Genomic DNA, 20,188 nt, shown 5'->3' with positions numbered 1-20,188 from the left:
TGAGCTTGTTTTCCTCCCAGACGGAGAAGAGATGCCTCTATTTCAGGTAAGTGTTCTGTGAGCTGTCCCCGGTGTGAGGAGATGATCCTGTGCCTGCTGCAGTTCAGGTCAGGAAGGCCGTGAAATGCAAATCAAACCAGACCTGTTGTGCCTCTCGGGTTAGAGGGGCTTTGCTGAGCTCTTTGTGTGTTTAACACAACTGGGGTGTCCTCCTTGTGCAGTCAGTGGCTACAGGCAGCACAAAGGGATTTTGCTGGAGCCGTTCAGCCTGGAAAACCCCACCCCTGGAAGTGTTCAAGGCCAGGCTGGATAGGGTTTGAACAACCTGCAGCAAAATTGGACCAGATGATTTTTAAGGTCTCTTCCAACCCAAACCATTCTATGATCTTTATGCCTTGACTCTTGCTGAAGATTCTGACAAAGAAAACTAAAAACAAGGCAGAAGAAAAGGCATTCATGTAAATGCATGCCTTGGTCATCCCAGCAACGACCAAAATACTCAAGGAAGAGGGATTCTACCCCTTTGTGAACATAATTCCCAGCACAGTTCTGCAAGCTTTTTTCCCCCCTTACTTTTCTTGAAAAGGGTAAATCTCTGCTGTACAAGTTTCTCAAGCTGAATGCAAGCAGTTTGCTTGTCTTATCTCCATTTGCCCCCTTCTGTGCAAACATTTCAGTCACTTCCTGCAAACTTAATGTTTTTTCAACTCCTGACGTGCTCCTCATCTCCACTCTGCAATTACAAACCAATGTGCTGATGTTTTAAGTGTTTTGTGTTAAAATGTGTAACATCCAAATTTACAAAAAAACCAACAAACCCAAACAAAAAAGGACAGATCCCTCCCCAAATTCTCTCTAATGCTAATTATAGAAATCTCAGCTCTCCAGCAGAAGCATCAGCCAGCAGAGGATTTGGTTCTTATCAGAGGCTGAAGCTTTGGAAAAATATACTGAGGAAGGAGCATAAAACTGGGGGATGTGGCAGGTACTGTGTGCCAGAGGTGAATGCTGAGAGTTTGGAAATGTAAACTTCAGGTTTTTCCAGTCCTCTTCTTCCCCCAACACCCAGAACATTGCATTGTTGGTTGGTCTTCATTTTTAACTCATCTGCTGTCAAGATACATGTGTTGTTTTCATAGAGTTGGCAGCAGAAGTTATTATTTTTTTCCAGCTCAATTTAGAGAATGGTAACAAATATTCTGGGTTTGCTCTGAAGTCATTCTGGGAGGAGCTCCTGGATTATACATCATGGTTGCTTCAGCAATGAAAGTGCAGCTCTTCTGTCAGAGTTTCAGCTCGATGATGAGTCTTTGGCTCTCAGGATGCAGCCTCACACTCTGTCCCCAGCACAACAGAGGGTGGGAATTAGCTTGAAAACTCATTCCAGTGACGATTTTTATTAGGGAATATTATTTACATACTGCATTCTCCTCTTGCACAAGAAAGCTGGAGGATTTTTTTTTCCCCTTCTAATGCATTTTAGAGGCGATCTGACATTTTCTAATGGCTCTCAGGTATGTATAATTTATCCTGCTCAATGTCTGCATTTTCCAAAATAACACTGGAGAACTATCTGGGCTCCTGCTTTTTTTGGCCAACTATTACTCTCCCTTTTTTCCAGGTTGACCTATAAATGTCCATATGCTGCAGGATAATTGCAGTAGGTGTAGGTTCCTTTGGAGACGCTCTTGTGTGGGAGACAATATGACAGCTCATCTGCACAGCACAGGCATCATTCCCCTGCCTTGATTTAGCAGAGAGTCCTGGATCCCGAGGCTTCTCCCATCTCTCCTGTATATTTAGGGATTGCTCACACACACCATGCACTCACGCTCTCCCGTGCAGTCATTTCACCATTTTCTGTGGGCAGCTCAGCTGCTTGGAGAAGAACTCAGAGTGCCACAAGCGTGGCAGAGCCTGGCGTAGGGACATAGCCCCTGCTCTTAGATTCCCATGCTGTATCCAGGCATCCTGAGCTGTTAAAAACCTGTGTTAACCTACAGCCGGAATATTTTGTGTGGAAAGCTGTGTTAACCATGGTAAGGTGGAAGTGATGTCCCAGGAGAGGGTCCAGTCTCCCAAGTGCCATGACTTTTGACTGGGAACTACAGGCAAGTTTGTCCCCAGACTTGCTGAACCTGTGTGACACTTTTGGGAGGGGAAAAAAATCAAAGTCCTGAGAAGCTGGGATGCAGGTTATCAGCAAGGAAGTAGGATGAGGGGCAGGAAAAAGAGCTGTGTCACCCCACACCTCAGCATTCCTTACTCTGCTGTAGTTGGATGTCCATGATTTTCCCCTGGAATCTGAAGAGCCTGTGGGCATTTAAGTGTTTAATAATTTAAAGACTTGCAGGTGTGTTTGAGAGGGATTGAGCAGGTGGGCTTGAACACACAGTGGACGTGGGGCACTTTTATTCTTTTTGGGGTTTTTCATGCCCTGACAAGGTGTGTTCCATGGCTGAGGACCCTATGGTGGCTGTATCAGCCTCACGGAGTGTGACAGGGGCCGGGGATGGTGCCAGTATGTCACTTGCGTCGGGGGCTGGAGCAGGAGGTGGTTGGTCCCTGCCTGTGCCAGTCACACAGGTGTGTGTGACAGCAGCACAGCTTCGGCCTCAGTCACACTGCGAGAGTGACGGAGCGGGTCCCTGCCTGTGCCAGCCACGCTGGCCGTGGGACGGAGGGCACGCCTGGCAGTGTCAGTCACACTGCGGGTGTCAGGGGCTGGTCCCTGGCGGTGTCAGTCACACTGCGGGTGTCAGGGGCTGGTCCCTGGCGGTGTCAGTCACACTGGGGGTGTCAGGGGCTGGTCCCCGGCGGTGTCAGTCACACTGCGGGTGTCAGGGGCTGGTCCCTGGCGGTGTCAGTCACACTGCGGGTGTCAGGGGCTGGTCCCTGGCGGTGTCAGTCACACTGCGGGTGTCAGGGGCTGGTCCCTGGCGGTGTCAGTCACACTGGGGGTGTCAGGGGCTGGTCCCTGGCGGTGTCAGTCACACTGGGGGTGTCAGGGGCTGGTCCCCGGCGGTGTCAGTCACACTGCGGGTGTCAGGGGCTGGTCCCCGGCGGTGTCAGTCACACTGCGGGTGTCAGGGGCTGGTCCCTGGCGGTGTCAGTCACACTGGGGGTGTCAGGGGCTGGTCCCTGGCGGTGTCAGTCACACTGGGGGTGTCAGGGGCTGGTCCCCGGCGGTGTCAGTCACACTGCGGGTGTCAGGGGCTGGTCCCCGGCGGTGTCAGTCACACTGCGGGTGTCAGGGGCTGGTCCCTGGCGGTGTCAGTCACACTGGGGGTGTCAGGGGCTGGTCCCTGGCGGTGTCAGTCACACTGGGGGTGTCAGGGGCTGGTCCCTGGCGGTGTCAGTCACGCTGCGGGTGTCAGGGGCTGGTCCCCGGCGGTGTCAGTCACGCTGGGGGTGTCAGGGGCTGGTCCCCGGCGGTGTCAGTCACACTGGGGGTGTCAGGGGCTGGTCCCCGGCGGTGTCAGTCACACTGCGGGTGTCAGGGGGTGGTCCCTGGCGGTGTCAGTCACGCTGGGGGTGTCAGGGGGTGGTCCCTGGCGGTGTCAGTCACATCCGGGCGGTGACAGGGGCTGGTCCCTGGCGGTGTCAGTCACACTGCGGGTGTCAGGGGCTGGTCCCTGGCGGTGTCAGTCACATCCGGGCGGTGACAGGGGCTGGTCCCTGGCGGTGTCAGTCACACTGCGGGTGTCAGGGGGTGGTCCCTGGCGGTGTCAGTCACACTGGGGGTGTCAGGGGCTGGTCCCCGGCGGTGTCAGTCACATCGGGGGTGTCAGGGGGTGGTCCCTGGCGGTGTCAGTCACACTGCGGGTGTCAGGGGCTGGTCCCTGGCGGTGTCAGTCACACTGGGGGTGTCAGGGGCTGGTCCCCGGCGGTGTCAGTCACACTGGGGGTGTCAGGGGCTGGTCCCTGGCGGTGTCAGTCACACTGCGGGTGTCAGGGGCTGGTCCCCGGCGGTGTCAGTCACACTGCGGGTGTCAGGGGCTGGTCCCTGGCGGTGTCAGTCACGCTGGGGGTGTCAGGGGCTGGTCCCTGGCGGTGTCAGTCACGCTGGGGGTGTCAGGGGCTGGTCCCCGGCGGTGTCAGTCACGCTGGGGGTGTCAGGGGCTGGTCCCCGGCGGTGTCAGTCACGCTGGGGGTGTCAGGGGCTGGTCCCCGGCGGTGTCAGTCACGCTGGGGGTGTCAGGGGCTGGTCCCCGGCGGTGTCAGTCACACTGGGGGTGTCAGGGGCTGGTCCCCGGCGGTGTCAGTCACACTGGGGGTGTCAGGGGCTGGTCCCCGGCGGTGTCAGTCACACTGGGGGTGTCAGGGGCTGGTCCCTGGCGGTGTCAGTCACACTGCGGGTGTCAGGGGCTGGTCCCCGGCGGTGTCAGTCACACTGGGGGTGTCAGGGGGTGGTCCCCGGCGGTGTCAGTCACACTGGGGGTGTCAGGGGCTGGTCCCTGGCGGTGTCAGTCACACTGCGGGTGTCAGGGGCTGGTCCCTGGCGGTGTCAGTCACGCTGGGGGTGTCAGGGGGTGGTCCCTGGCGGTGTCAGTCACACTGGGGGTGTCAGGGGGTGGTCCCTGGCGGTGTCAGTCACACTGGGGGTGTCAGGGGGTGGTCCCTGGCGGTGTCAGTCACATCCGGGCGGTGACAGGGGCAGTCCGTACTGGTGTCAGTCACACTGGGGGTGTGGTGTGGGCAGTGCTACTCACACTGGGGGTGTGACAGAGGCGGTCCCTGCTGGGGTCAGTCACGTTTGGGGTGTGACAGGGGCGGTCCCCAGCTGTGTCGGTCACACTGGGAGCGTGAAAGGGGAGGTTCCTGCCTGTCTCAGTCGCACTGGAGGTGTGACAAATGATGTCTCTGGCAGTGTCAGTCGCACTGGAGGTGTTACAGGGGAGGTTTCTGTCCCTGTCAGTCACACCGGGGGTGTGACAAAGGACGTCCCTGGCAGTGTCAGCCACTTTGGAGGTGTGGCAGGGGCCGGTCCCCTGCTGCGTCAGCACTGCCGGGGGTGTGCCGGGGGCTGGTCTCCGGCAGTGCCAGAACCAGGAGGCTGTGCCAGGGGCTGTGCCTGCTACAGGGGGCTGATCCCAGCGCTGGGTGACGCCGATACTGAGCGCCAGCTCTGGGAGGAGCGAAGGGCGAGGGTGGGAGAGGCTGGGAAAATGCCCCCGCAGGGTTTTAGGGTGGCCCCGGTGCAGCCAGAGCTGCTCGTTCAGTTCCCGTTTAATTCCAGAATGGTTCAGGTTGGAAGGAACCATACTCGATCATCATGTCCCGCCTCTGCTCGAGTAGGGTTATGAAAAAGGAGAAGAAAAAGAACTCGCCGAGAGTTTGTGATTTCCTGGGACACCACTAAAAGCTTCTAATTTACCTTTCCTGAAGTGCTGCAGTAAAAATCCTCTGTACTAAATGGTTATTGAATAGATTATTAAATGCTTTCCTGGGCCGACCTGGGAATTTTGTTAGAAAAGAAACCAATAAGTGCAGAGCCCAGGTATTAAAAGAACTGATCGGCAGGTAGAGATTTCCCCTTTAACTCTTTAGCTCATGGATGCATCTTTGGGGGTTCCAGACTAAGTGTGTAAAAGGTGCAGGAGCAGATCAGAGATGCAGCTCCTCTAAACCCACAGCCAGGAATGGAAGGAGCCCACAGATGTGGCTGTTCTTGCACAGGCACCTTTTGTCCAGCACTAGATGGGTCAGGTTATTGCCTGGCAGGCTCCTTTACAGTCCTGGATCTCCAGTCAGACATATTTGCAGAATCAGCAGTTTTCGCCCAGAAGTTTGCTGAGAGTCTACATCAGTATGTGCAGAGGAAAATGCAAGCTTGGGAAGCTAAAGCTCACCACAAAGATATTCCTCAACCAGCCTGCTTCTTACAGTCCTTGCTTGGTTTGTTCCTGTTAATTTTTCTGTGTCTTTTACAGCCTGACTCTGGATTCTGTAACTGTGTCTTGCTTTTGGTCTAGTTAGAACTTGGGTTGTTTCAGTGTTTCTTCTGCCTCATTCATGAGATGCCAGTTCACTGGACCCAAAGATGTAGAAGATCCTGGCAAACTTCAGGAAAACGTATGTTAGGATAATAGGATGGAGCTGGATAGAGACAGTGAAACAATTCCCAGCATCAGAGATCCTGAAGCTTCTTTTAATTGCACTCTTAGGCTCCTGTGTGGGTGTACTTCCAAAATTCAGTGTCTCTAACAGGCATTGCAGGTCTGTCACTGGAGTTCAGCAGGCTAAAGGGGGCCCAGCTTCCCCCTGCGGAGTAAAAAGCTCAAACTTCAGCCAAATATCAGTGAAATCTCTCTGGATTCAGCTCCTTCTTAGAAGAACCATTGCTTAGGATTTTTTTTTTCCCCTGTTTTGCATAGGACAGTCTGATGTTTAAAGTGTTTATGGCAGTCCTAAAACAGAGTAGCCAGATGTCAGAAACCTCTGTGGCCCATAAAAAATTCAAATGTGATGGAATGTGATGTTAAATCCCTCACAAAATACATTAAGCTCCCATTGTGACAGCAATGTGAACCATGAGTTCACATTTTTAGTGAATTTAACAGAAAATTTAAATTAAGAAATTACTCCAGAGTAGATCTAACTGGCAAATACATTACAGATCCTCATCTGCCCTGACAGACTTGTCACATTTAAGACACGTAAAAGTGAGGTGGCATAAATAAAAAGGATTTGGCATCCATATATGTGTATGTTGGGAATATGAATGTAGGACAGGCACAAAACACCAATAATGTAATTTTAATAGGAATCATATATTGCAAGGAAATGGGTGATTCAGTTAGTTTTCTGCCTTGTCCCTGAGGATTACAGCTGATTTTCTGTGTGTGTGTGTGTGTGCTGGAATAACTCATCAAGACTGTTGGGAAAGGCTTAGAATGCAGAGTTTAATGAAATCATGGGCTTGTAAATGCAACATGTGAAAGAGAAAGCAGAGAACATTTAAATACCTCAGTATTAGGAGGAAAAAATCAAAGTATGTGGAAGTTGATAGAGCTAAGTGTGTTTGTCTGAGGACCAATAGAGCAAGATCTCTGAATTTTGTTGTTATTTTATGCTAAAAGGGAAACACTGGCAGAGTGTTCTGTGTCATCAAAGCCAGAGGGGGGGTTTGGGGCTGTGCTGATGAATGTGATGAGTGTGTGGACACTTTTGTTGGTCTGGGTGTGGGGTGTGTACGTGCTGGTTTTGTTACCTTGCACAGAACCTCTTCTCTGTCTTATCTCAGCCCAACAACAGCAGACACGAGGCCCTGGCTGGGGCTGCCCCAGGTCTTTGATCTCACCCATGAGGCATCATTTGCAGAGCTCTGCATTATTTATCACTGCTGAAGTATTTTCAATTAAACAGACGGATTAAATACTAACTGTGCCTGGCAGCTAATGAAATTCCTGTTTCTTTTCCAAGGAAGCTGACATGAAAGAAGCCAGACACGACTGGGCACAGGAGTTTGCGCTGCCGGCTTCTACATTTCCTAACAAGTGAGCGCTGTGTGATACCACAGGTGGGAGGCAGGCTTGATTCCTGGTGCTGACAGTTGTCACAAAGGTGAGGAACACCCAGGTGATCCCACAGAAGCCTCACAAGGGGTGGGAAGATGGAGGTGATAGAAGATTCCTCACCACCTTCCAGCCTTAGGTGCATCCTGCGAGACCTTCAGTCCAATAAGAAATCCATATGGAACTGCAGTGCCAAGAAGAGGAGACCTGAAGATTTCCTACCAAAAGTGTGATTGAATCAACCCACCAGCTCTGACCTGCAGTGTGGGGATGAATGCTGAGAATTCTTTTCCTCTGAACACTCTGAGGAACCTCCAAGAAGGACAAGCGGGGATGAGAAAAACATCACTTTTATTGATGCTTTTTGAGGAGGAGCACATGGAGATGCTTTGGCCTTTTCCCCCATGATCCCTCTGAGGAAGGACACTGTTTGCTGGCACTACACCATTCCTTTGTGGTTGTGATAAACAACGATTTGGATTTTTTTAAAATGGTCATTCATCATCTTTTCCCCAAACAAACATGCTTGGCTGTGGGGATATTGGTGCGTGTTCTTAGATATTCCTAAAGTTTTCCTTATGAACAAGGGGAGGGGTGTGTGTTTGTCTTCCATGAGGGAATATGAAAGGGGTATGTGATTCCATGCATCCTGGGTCTAGGTGGGAGAAAGCCTTTACCCTGCCCGGCTAAGTAAGAAACATCTAAGCATTTAAATTCTGAAAAAATACGGTAAAATAATGGAAATCTTCTGAGTTGCTTTGGTTTTTTTCTAGTTTGGGAAAGTTGGAATGACAGATCTTCCCCTGCAAGGTTTGCCATTCCGAGCAGAGTGTGGGTTCCTCATGGATTCAAGGACTGTCATTAAAGGACTGTTGCAAACCTATTTTTGAAGTGCCTCATCTGAAGGAACTGAACTGCCACTTACTCTGCTCTCAGAAGGGACTCGCTTTTCCATGTGGAAGGAGTAGATACATTTCTTTTCCTCACCCTCAACTCCCAGCAGAACAGTTTCTGGTTTCATGTCTATTTTTGGCAAGATCTGTGAAATCACAAAAATAATACAGAGCTTGGAGCATTCTTCTATACTATATTTGCCTGCTGGCAATGTACACTCTTGTTCATTTGTCATTTCAGTTCTGTATTTGCTGCTAATTGTGGAGCCCATTTCCCAAAGCTGGAGGAGTTTTGCTAGGAAAAGGCAGTGCAAAGCTTCCCAGTGCTGGGTTTAAAGCAGGAGCAATCTCTGTGAGATTACACAGATGATGGAGAGTGGTTTCAACTGTGGACCATGATCCTACTGTGGCTTCGGCGAAGGCAGGTGGGATCCTTGGATGTGCTGGGCAAAGGACTTCTCTAGGAACTGGTGCTACTGTGAAAGGCCCTGGTGAGGCATCACTTAAGATGCTGAATGCCCTTTTGGGTGTGAAGACTCATTGAAGTAGGAAGTGGGACACAGAATTCTGGGAGGTGGATTGATCCCTCCTTACAGGGGCAGAGCTTGTTTCTTCCAACAAGGCAGAGCCTGAAAATGAATCAATCCCTGCCACACTCCTGCAGGAAGATGGATGCACAGTTATTGCCCCCCACAGTTGTGGGGGGCACAGGGATACTCCATGAATTGCTGTGAGCTGGAGCTGAGGGACAGAAAGGGCACTGACCTGTTGGGGCGAGTCCAGAGGAGGGCACCAAGGTAATCAGAGGGATGGACCACCTCTGCTGTAAGGCAAGGCCAAGAGAACTGGGATTGTTCAATTTGGAGAAGGCAAGGCTCTGGGGTGACCTAGTTGTGGCCTTCCAGTACCTGAAGGCAGCCTACAAGAAAGATGGGACAAGACTATTTACAAGGGTGTGAAGTGGCAGGACAAAGGAGAATGAGTTCAAATTGAAGGAGAGTAGGTTTAGATTAGATAGTGGGAGAATTTTTTTCCTTGTGAGGGTGGTGAGGTGGAGGTGTCCAAGGCCAGGCTGGATGGGGCTCGGAGCAACCTGGTCTAGAGGAAGGTGTCCTTGCCCACGGCAGGGGGCTGGAACGAGACGACGTTCGAGGTTCCTTTCAACCCACACCATTCCGTGACTCCATGAACAGGCTCCTGGAGCACCGGGGTTCGCCGAGCCGGGGCGGTGGGAAGGGCCGGGCTGCGGGATCGGAACGGGGCGCGGACTCGGGCGGGGAGCGGTGGCCGGGGAGGGGACGCGGTGTCCGGTCCCGCCCCGCTGCCGGCAGCCCCAGCTCGGCCGAGCCGCCACTGCGCCGGTGCCGCTCCCGCGGGCTCCGCGCCGGCGCGGGGGATGCGCGGGGCCGCGCCGGGACCCGCAGCGCCCAGGTAGGGCGGGGAACGGGGAACGGGCGCCGGAGCGGGGAAAAGTTGGGGGCTCATGCTGCCTGGAACAAATAAATATCTCCTCTTTTAAAAATATATATACGTGTATATGTATGTATTTATTGTTATTATTATTTTTCATCCCACTCGGTAATTTCAACATCCCCCTGCTGCAGGAAATGGGCAGCCGTGGTCATGGAGTTCTCTTAAGCCAAGCAGCGCCAGCATCCCTTGGAAAGTTTTCCTGCCCCAAAGGCATCGGCAGCTCAGTTAGAGGGCTGGAGGTGAGGAATACGCCTGTTACCAGCTCCTTACTAAATTGTTGGGAATGGCTGGAGTTGAGGGTGTGTTGAGCCACGCTGTTCCAGGCAGTGACTAATGAGGACTAATCCAAATTGTTTTCCACGTCTCCAGCAGAAGAAAGCGTGGCTTGTGTGGCTGATGGAGCTGGCCTTTCTGGGATGTGAATAAGAGCTTTCATTTAATGCACATCGCTGTACTGCCTTGATAACTGCACTTTGTAAGCCTCCTGAAACTAAATAGGCAAGTTTTACATTTATGTACATGTGGAAATACAGAAATGTTTGTTTTTACATATATGTGTTCGTTTATATGTATGCTTATATTCAGAGATGTCTTATCCCACCTTCCGGTAATTGAAGGGATTTTACAGAAAAGGAGAGCAATATTTTACATAGATAGTGATAGGACAAGGGGGAATATTTTTAAACTAAAAGAGGAGAGATTTAGATTAGTTATTAGGAAGAAATTCTTTACTGTGAAGGTGAGAAGGCCCTGGCACAGACTGACCAGAGAAGCTGTCGCTGCTCCATCCCTGGAAGTTGGATGGGGCTTGGAGCAACTTGGTCTAGTGGAAGGTGTCCTGCCCATGGCAAGGGGTTGGAACAAGATGGTCTTTAAGATCCCTTCCACCCCAAACCATTCTGGGATTCTCATCTTCGGGTGAATTTAAAACGGAAATTATCACTTTATATTTGGTAGTGAAGGCTGGCTGATCACAGAGGATTAAACTTCATTAAATGTAGTCTGTCTAGGTTTTGTGTGCTGAATGTATATTTTCTACATATCTAATAACAGATTAATCTGTTTCTCCTACTGCTTAACTAATGTTCCATTCTTTGAATCAGAAAAATACCTTCACTGTTCTAAATTTATGATATCAGAAGAATCACTGATAAAACAGGTGTTTTATTTTCCCAGGGAGGACTATCAGGAGAGCTGAGAATGAGATGGACTTACCGTGAAGGACACAAAGCTCTGGGTGATGATGAGCTGCAGATGAACACAGTGTTTGCCTCAGAGGATGGACGTGAGCGTGGACTGGAACTCTGAGAATAACATTTGCGACACAGGTGGGAAGCATTCAAATTATCCCAGAAAGGCCACGAAGCAGGTGGGCCACACCTGTAGCCTGCAGAAGGAGGTGGACATGAATTACTTGTGCAGTCCTACTGGAAGCTCTGCTGGACGCGCAGGAAAGCAGGAGCTTACTGCAGAGCTGCAGTGTGGAGACAAAGAAACCTGTGACACTTACAGCCAGAAACAAGGTGAGAGTCCAGCTAGGGAGTTTGCCCCCTCCAGCACCAACTTCCACCTGCAGAGTGAAGATAAGGATTTAGATCACTGTTCCTCTGAACGCCCCAGGAAACCATGGATGATAGCGAAACTTTGTGAGGACAACAAAAGCACTGCTCTTGGGGATGTGTTTGGTGAGGACCTGGAGCCTGTCCCCGAGGAAGCTCTGCCCTATCGATGCAAGAAGTGTGGCTCCTCTTTCCACAGTGTGAGCGAGCTGCAGGAGCACAGGCGAGCTCACCTGCTGGAAAACTCCTACCACTGTCCCATCTGTGCCAAAGCGTTCTCCCGCGCAGCCAACCTGCGCATGCACAAGCTCATCCATTCCAGCGAGAGGCCGCACAAGTGCCCGGAGTGTGACAAGGGCTTCATCCGCACAGCTGACGTCTGGAGGCACCTGCGCAATGTGCACAAGATCGAGCGCTCCATGGTGATCCTGGGGAATGGCGTGGCCAGGAACCCCTGGTCAGTGGTGCATCGTAGCCAGCACAATGCTGAGTACCCAGATCAGCCTTGTCCTGAAAACCCAAAGTCTCAGGAAGACAACTTCAAACCTTACACCTGCCCAACATGCGGCAAAGGTTTTGATAAGCCCAACCTGCTGTCCAAGCACAAGGTGATCCACCGGGAGGACAAGCCCTACAAGTGTCAGGAGTGTGGCATGGCATTTGTGCAGCTGCTCAGGCTCAAGAGACACCAGCAGACTCACTCTGGGGCACGGCCCTTCTATTGTGAGGAGTGTGGGGGAACCTTCACCCGGCTGGCATCGCTCCAGCGCCATCACCGCATCCACACCGGAGAGAAGCCCTACTCCTGTAATTTCTGTGGGCATTCCTTCACCGAGTCAGGGACCCTACGGAGGCATGAGCGCACACACAAGTTGGACAAACCTTAATTTGTGGTCTCTGTGGTTGCTTTGTACCTGAACAAGGTCTGCTCAGTTGAGCTGGAAAAGCACCCCATGGTATGTGCTCTGCCCAGTCCAGACCCACTGCCCAGCAGTGGCTGACAGGGAATGCTGCATCACAGAGAGCTCTGGAACTTGTACTGGGAGGGATTGCGCTGCCTGGCTTTAAACTGCTTTGTATGAAAAAATAACCTAATTACCCCTGAGTAATGAAATGGGAGGCTTGAGGAGACTGAAATCACTCACATGTGCTTGCGCTGTCTCTGTTTGCAGGATTGGCGATGCATCAGCTCAAGCTTTGTGCAGGGATGTGCAATCACAGGCCATGAGAATTCACTGGATGAATTGGCCCTGCCCTCTTGCGTGTGGTGGCTCTTTGACACTGAGTTTGGAGATCTGTTAATTTGCTAAGTTAGAACAGTCCAGAGTTGTCCCTCTATCCCTTCTTTCCTTGTATTTTGCTGAGTTCTTCTTTCTGTTACATTTCTTTTTATTTGAAAGGGGGAGTATCATGTTGGTTTTTTAAAAAAACCAAACCAAATCCCACTTACAAACCAGTTCCTTAATAAACACAACAGTTACCAGCTGTATTTCAGAATGTTTCTATCTGAGGGAGTACCAATATTTTATGCACCTTTGTGTGATGGGTTGAATGTCTGTTAATAATGGGGAAAGCTTTATTTTGGCTATGGTGGTGCAAACTCTTGGGGTGATGGGGTTCAAATATGCTTGTGTCTCTGATGGAACCATGCACACTAAATCTATCCAGCTGAGTATTGTGGAAGGAAATGCTTGAGGACACAAAATTCAAAGAGCAGAAGACCAAATTTAAGCCACCTTTGCTACTCATTGCATAGGAATCTTATGGATTTAAATGTTTTCACACACAGGGAAGCTTCCCATAACAAAACCGTGTTCTGTGGTGTGCCCGAAGTGTCTGTTAGACTCTTCACTTTGATTTAGATTCAAATGGTTAGTGAAGAAAAACTTCCTTAGAAATTAGCCTGGCAGACTTGGGCAGGTGCTGACAAATCCTCCAAGGCTGTAACTTCCAAAAGGTGTGTAAAGCCTCAGTGTCAGCAGGGGGGCTTTAACTTTGAAACTTAATAATGGCTTTAAATCTGCTGTTAACCACTGTGGTAGAAGCATCCAGTTTGTCCTGAAGTTGCAGCCTGAATTTCTTTTCCGTGTCAGAAGGCTTTGCTTCCTTTTTCCCTACCAGCTGCCATAATTTCATTAATTTCTTTCTAGGTCTTTCTGCCTTTTCAGTGGAAAGTTGTGCAACAGAGCGAAGGTAAAGCTCTAGGGTAATGTACCTTTGCATTTATCACCAGGTTATTTAATATAAAGTACAGATTGTGCCATTTGTTTCCATATTTCATAGAGTAAAACCTAATGTTGGCAGCTCAGCATCTTCCACCTGTGCAGCAGCTGAGCAGGTGTCAGACAGTGGGTCCTGTCATGTTTGGTGTCAGGTCCTTGGACTCAGATCAAGGTGAGCCACTGTTCACAAGGTGAGCCACTGTCCACAGCAAAACTTTAACTTGATTATAAATGGGAGACTAATTGGTGTCACTAATGGATCACTTCTATTTCATTCTTCAAGGAAATCTCTAGATGGGGGAACTGATCTGCATCATGCTTCTGAGGGAGGTGTTCTGTGGTCTGTGTGTGTTTGTAATGCTGGGATGGCTGGGCCCTGAGTGACACTTCTCCAAACTCCCCTCTGGAGGAAGCTCCAGTTTGGTTTTAGGTTGGCAAAGGGCCTTTGATGGGGCCCTTTAGCAACAGCTCAGTCTTATCTGAAGGCTGCGCAGACTCTCAGAGAGGAAAGATCTTTGCATGAAAAGAATCCTGGCTGCCTGTGGGTGAGTGATCTGCAGAGGGAGGTCGCCAGTGATGTTCTGTGGGGACCGTGGTGTTCAGCACCATCTGAGGTGACCTGGAGAGAGGGCAGACAGTGAGGTGACAAAGCTGTTCCAGAGGCTATCACACATTAAGTTTCCACACTCATTTCCTAATCCCATTTTGAAGTTATCAGTTGCAGTCTCCCCTGTTCATCATCCTGCTTTTCCTTTGGGTATGGGATGCTCCTGCTGTAGGGAGGTTTAATATCCAATTAAACCACCACTATGCCCACCTTTATGTGGTGTGACAGTTCTGCTTAGGTAGTTAAGGTAATTGGGAACATCCAGTTATTCTGCTTTTTGGTGCTAGCAGTCAGTGGAATTTGTACCGCTGGCATAACGGTGGAAGTATTTTGAACAAAGGTCTGTTACATGGGAAGAGTAAATGGTTGGTGAAATGAAAAGTACCAGCTTAAAGAAAAGGTTATAATAAAGACACTTGCCTGGAAGGTTGACTTGCATATAAAGTGCTTGGATGTGTGAAAGGAGTAATTAAAATGTGTGATGGTTTCTGGGAAAAGGGTGTAGAACTCTCCTCAAAGAAACTTCCACTAACTCCTGTGCAAGGTACAGGAAACCTTGTGGAGCATAATTTAACCCAGAGATCCACTGGGTTAAAGTGGATCTTGTGCACTTTACATTTTTCACATAAAGGTTTGGAAGTCTCTCTCAGATCCTGACCCTCTTGCAGTGTCCATGTGAGTGGGTGATAGCCTAAAGCAGACATAGTCAGTCATGACACGTAGCTGACATGGGGCAAAAAGACATGCTCTGCAGCATTATGGAGGGTTTGAAGGGTCTGCTTTCAGCAGAAGTAACTTTACTTTGTCCAAAGTGGCCAGAGTATCTGTTAGCTCATTTGGATCTGTGGACACCATGGAAGAAACAATTCCTTTGGCACTGTGTTCACAGAGCCCTCATTACAGGAAGCCCTTAGACATGAGCAGAGGGCTGGAACCCTGAGCTAGGCTGAGCATCCTGATTTGATCACTGGATAGTATTTGTGTACAGTGGAATGTCGCCGTTGTACCAGGGACGGCAAGAAAAAATGACATCGAGTTTGGGTCCAGGAGAAATGGAATCATTTATTAATTTACAGACTTGTTTGTATAACTTGGTTCGCTAGAATGGCATAAGGTTATTGGTCCTCTGACCATCCACCTCCTAGAATGATTGGCTAAACCCTGCAACACCCATTGCAAAATATTTTCTTCAGTCAGTACCATAACAAGACTGCAGGTGCGAGAGAAAGAATTGGTTTACAAAAACCTCTTCACTGTTTTCAGCTAGCCTGCATGAGGAAAGCAAGACTTTCACAGGATGCTGGCAGAAAGCTGGAAAATTTCTCTGCTTCAGGCTTTTCAGCATCCAGAGTGGAACACAGAAATACCCTTTGCTTTTTTGCTAATTGTCCTGTTGCCTCCCTACATTGCTTCTGCCCAACTCATTTCCGTCACAGGAAAGTTGTCTCAAGACTAGGAAGGTAGAATAGCTTCAGCTCTGCAGATTCCAGGCCCTCCCTGAGCTGTCCTCACCAGACTCACCACCCAGTCCCAGGCAGCTACGGTACTGTTCTCTTACTTTGCTAACAAAGGTATTGATGGTAAATTTGCTAACTTTTGCTACCAAAGGTGTTGATGGTAAATATGTCCATGCTTGAGGAGTGTGGATACAGCACCTTGAACAAAGGAAAAGCTGCTGCTGTACAATCTGTGTCCCCCTGCATGCCATCCTCCTCCTCTTACACTGTTCGCCTTCTCCTAGCATGGAGAAGTCTGAAGCAGGAATTGCCCATGTAAACAGGGAGCACCAAGCAATCCATCATTTGCCAATTAACCCCAGCTAAGGGCATTGAAATCTCTGGAGGAGGCAGATTTTATTTAAAGTGAGGCTTCATCTGCCTCTGATCTTGTAAAGTTTCTGTTGGCACAAGGAGCTCCCAGTGCACTTTCCTGCTTCCAGGCTGAAACTGAGCAGGGGCTGAGCTCTCACCAGCAGATACCTCACCAACAGAACAGCAGGTGAATAGCATTTTACTAGGATAACCTTCTAGAAATAGGAGAACAATGTCTTTATCTGGGTGTTTTCAGCTGTGTCTGATGCTTTGAGGAGTAAAATTGTGGGCCTGTGCAAGATTAAAGCCATCTTCAAAGAGCAGGCCCTGAATGTGAGCAAGCCTGTGAACCAGCTAATACAGGTCTCTGCACCAGAGTGCAGCCCACTTGTAAATTCCTTGTAGGATGTGCTGCTGAACCACTCCTGTTCTGTGGGAATGTTGTTTTCCAGAGGAGGGTGTGCTCAAAGTAATGTGCTCAAAAAGTTCATGTAATGGCTTTCTTGTTTAACTGCTTGAAGAAATCATCAGAGCCATCAATTCCTTTTCTCATTAAGGGATCCATCTGAATAGTTGCTCGAGTGCTTTACACCTGAAAGCAGGAGTAGTGACTTGTTCTGTTTCTCTTCAAGCTTCCAGCACACGTCCCATTGGCTGCAAGGGCTTCTTAGGGAATGGCTCAGTGACTTCTGTGTGTTCTGGCCTTGGATGTTTCCAGGAATGAAGCATCCTCTCTGGGCAACCTGTGCCAGTGTTTCACCACCCTCATTGTAAAAAACTTCTTCCTTACAGCTAATCTAAACCAACCCTCCTTGAGTTTAAAACCATTACCCCTTGTGCTATTTCAACAGGCCCTGGTAAAAAGTTTGTCCCCATCATTCTCAGGTACAGAAAGGCCACAATGAGGTCTCCGCAGAGCCTTCTCCAGGTTGAACAAGCCCAGCTCTCAGCCTTTCCTCATAGAAGAGCTGCTCCATCCCTCTGATCATCCTTATTCCTTGGTTAAAAAGAAGACAAACATGCCTGTAGAAGTTTGTCTGCTGACTATTTCCCCAGGAGCCTGAGAAGAGCAGACCTTGACTTTAGAATTGAGGAGAGTCTGTGCTCTGCAACATGGTTCAGTGTATGCCCGTGGAGGTATTTCTGCTGGCATGGACATACATCTGCTGGATGGAAGCTGACCTTGCCAGGAAGCACGGCTGTGTTGGAGAACTGTGGGAAAATCAGAGCACTGACACCACACTGCCTCGGCTGGCACCAAATCCAGAGGACTGGAGGTGGTTTTCAGTCTTTTACACTGCTCATGGCATATATAGGTAGTTAGAGAGAGTATTTATTTCCAATTTATTCAATTGAGATGTAACAGCAGCTTTAAAATAGCTCCAGGACGAGGAGTTCATGTAAACGCAAATAATATCCCTGAGTTTACCTACGTTATTTCCTTCTCTGTTTACAGACTGTGACACAGCATCCAGCTTGTAATGATCACACAGTAATCACTGCAAGAGTGAAAAGTACAGCTGGGTTTCCCCATCCTTGGCAGCTACAGTACTATAACAATACAAGGACATTTATTAGAAGCACATTTCTCTATTATCAGCTATAGATATATTCACATGCCTTCAATAGCACTGCATGGCCAGGTGGTCTGAGACCAGGGCTCAGCTCTTCAGCAGGTTTTTACCACTGTGAAGGGCAGAGTAAGAAATGCAGAAGCAACATCCAAGCAATGTGGGACATCCTCCCAAAGTGCAGGGGGTAGTGCTGGCAGCAGTGTCCTTGTAAAGGTCTGAGCCACCAAAGCCCTCCCTCTGCTCCTTCCCAAACTGGAAGCAGGTGCCTGGAAAGACCTTTCAAGCAAGTGCTATTAACCAGAAAAATCTGGGCCCTTCATGAGAATCACGTGAGCAGGGAAATCTTGCTGGAAAAATGTTGTTTGTCAGCAAGTGAGGCTGGATAAACCAGGTACCAAGCACTAAATCTCTCTCTTCTCATTTGGAAAACCCCTGGGTTCTGGCATTTGGGGATGCAGCAATAACTAGCAACTAATTACCAAGAAAGAAAGAAGGGGGGGAGGGGGGGGGGGAAGCCAAAAATGCTTCTTGCCCTTTTATTCTTTGCAGCAGACAGGTGAAAACTGTATTTTTCCAGCACTAGCTCTTAATTATTTTACCACTGCACATCCCTCTTGCACTGCAACTTAGAAATGTCAGTTTAATTCTCTTTTAATTGCCTCAGCTTTCAGGTACCTGAAAGAAGCCATTTTTGCCAACAGTTCCTGGGCTCAGAAAGCAGCTGATTGCTGGAGAAGCACTCAGTGCACCTCTGCTTTGGAAAAGGGCTCTCTGGAGAGGAGAGTGAGGAGTGCAAATATTTTTTTAAATTACTCTGTAATTCCCTCCTCCCGTGTGCTCTGTGCTTGTGTGGATTTTGTGTTTTGCAGTGCTCATCTGGCTGGCAGAACAGGAGGCTCTGGGCTTTCATTTGTGTGCATTTGAGACTCTTCAGGCACAAGGCAAGGAGGCCTCTGAGGCACCTCCACTCCCAGGGCCATTGCTGCAGGGACCTGGATTTTAGAGCAGGAGGGGATGTCAGGCATGAGGAGCAGGGCACCTGGGTAGCTGTTTCTTAATGGAGCTAGGTTTGTCTTTGCTCACATTGATTCATGCTTAGATCTGATCTCCTTTCTCCTTCTTCTAATGGCTACAATGTTTATTTGAAAGCATGGATTTTTTTTTCCTGCACTCTGTTAACTCTTTTCCTGATCTTACAGAACAATCAGGAAACACAGTGCAGATGTTACGAATTACAGAAGTGCTGGGGCTCTGCCAGCTCTCAGATCTGGTGGCTGTTTCTGCTGATGGCTGAGGCGCTCCCATTTGCAATGGCAGGCAAGCACTCCTTCCTCCAGAGATCCTACAGAATGATGTCTGCACCAGGGCAGCTCTCTAGGAGGGGAACTGGACGCAAAACAATGAGGTCTTGCATCAAACAAACCACCTTGTGCCACAAGTCACGAGGACTTGGTGTCCCCGCATCCCTTCCGCCCTCCAGGCAGCGCCTTTCTTCTCTGCCCACACACTGCAACAACCCAGGAACCAAAAGGCTTCGGACTTAAGGATTTCCCCCCCACAGCAATGACTACAGTGCACTGAAAAGAACAAGCACTTCTGATTTATTAATTCAGTCCTTTTATTTCAACAAAAGCATATATCAAACCTGTTCTAACTTAGCAACAGCTACAACTCAACTGACTAAGGAACATATTTCAGAGGAACATATTCCAGACCTAGTGTTGAATAATATTATCTATCAGAAACAAAAAGAGCTTCCTACCACACTATCCTGTTTCCCTAAATTCTAGTAGGGAGCACTGCTGCTATCTACCCCTACTTTCATCTACAGGATTTAACTCTATTAATACTCCTATTTTTACTCCTCACATTCTATAATAGCATCAGCAGTTGTAATAGCACCTCAGTCATGAGCCTTCTGGCTCTCCAGCAGATTGACACAGCCACCCAACTGGGTGTCGTCTGCAAAATGACTGAGGGTGCCCTTGATCACCTTGTCCAGGTCATTGACATCCACGAAGGTATCAATGCCATAATCAGGGTTTTGGTTACTCAGACCAGAACCCTGACTCGCTTTGGGACTTGCTTTTCCTCATCTGGTTTCCCAGTATGGTCCATGTGATGGAAAAGAGAACAATGGTCTTTGACTGGGGCCTTGCCAGACTGCTGTATAGGCCTTTAAACTCGATGGGATGGGCAAGTACACATGTGGGAGAGACCCAGAGGTGCTCTCGTCTTCCTCAGTGCTCCAGCTCAGGTGTCTTCTGCCCATGCTGTGGACAGCCCTGGCATGCTTCAGACAGTCCTGGGTTCCTTGGAGCCAGGAGCCCTCCTCAGTTGGTGGCAGTGACAGGCGTGGCTCTGCCCCTGCCCCCTGCCCACTGAGAGCTTCCAGCTGGCTTGGCAAGGGGCTGGGGCGGCAGTGGTCCAGAATCAAGCCTGGAGTCGAGGCCTTTGTCCTGCTCCAAGGGGCTCTGCTGGGCAGAGCTGGGGCTTGGCCTGTGGCTGTTCACGGTGGGAGGTTGCCATGCT

The 20,188-nt window shown here is 49.5% G+C and overlaps 1 protein-coding gene and 1 long non-coding RNA gene across 3 annotated transcripts; both read left to right on the top strand.

Moving 5' to 3' along the window:
• The first annotated feature begins 8,871 nt into the window (after positions 1 to 8,871).
• Positions 8,872 to 10,376, top strand: LOC116448343. 2 transcript variants are annotated; one of them, XR_004241902.1, is made up of 3 exons: positions 8,872 to 9,207; positions 10,015 to 10,122; positions 10,253 to 10,376. It is a non-coding gene; the product is annotated as an uncharacterized LOC116448343 (long non-coding RNA). The 2 variants fall into 2 exon arrangements; XR_004241901.1 differs by lacking the exon at positions 8,872 to 9,207 and adding an exon at positions 9,783 to 9,841.
• Positions 10,377 to 11,063: 687 nt separating this feature from the next.
• LOC116448342 (zinc finger protein 226-like) lies at positions 11,064 to 12,931 on the top strand. Its single transcript, XM_032118593.1, has 2 exons — positions 11,064 to 12,398; positions 12,615 to 12,931. Exon 1 carries the CDS (start codon positions 11,163 to 11,165, stop codon positions 12,327 to 12,329), a length of 1,167 nt encoding a protein of 388 aa, XP_031974484.1. The 5' UTR covers positions 11,064 to 11,162; the 3' UTR covers positions 12,330 to 12,398; positions 12,615 to 12,931.
• Positions 12,932 to 20,188: the final 7,257 nt, after the last annotated feature.

This window comes from Corvus moneduloides, chromosome 9, assembly GCF_009650955.1.
Source record: "Corvus moneduloides isolate bCorMon1 chromosome 9, bCorMon1.pri, whole genome shotgun sequence".
NCBI classification, from domain to species: domain Eukaryota; kingdom Metazoa; phylum Chordata; class Aves; order Passeriformes; family Corvidae; genus Corvus; species Corvus moneduloides.
Note: the sequence above shows the minus strand (reverse complement) of the source record. Positions and strands in the feature narration are given on the sequence as shown.

Coding starts and splice junctions, on each gene's coding strand:
- LOC116448342 (XM_032118593.1), top strand. CDS start 11,163: ATGGACGTGAGCGTGGACTGGAACTCTGAGAATAACATTTGCGACACA.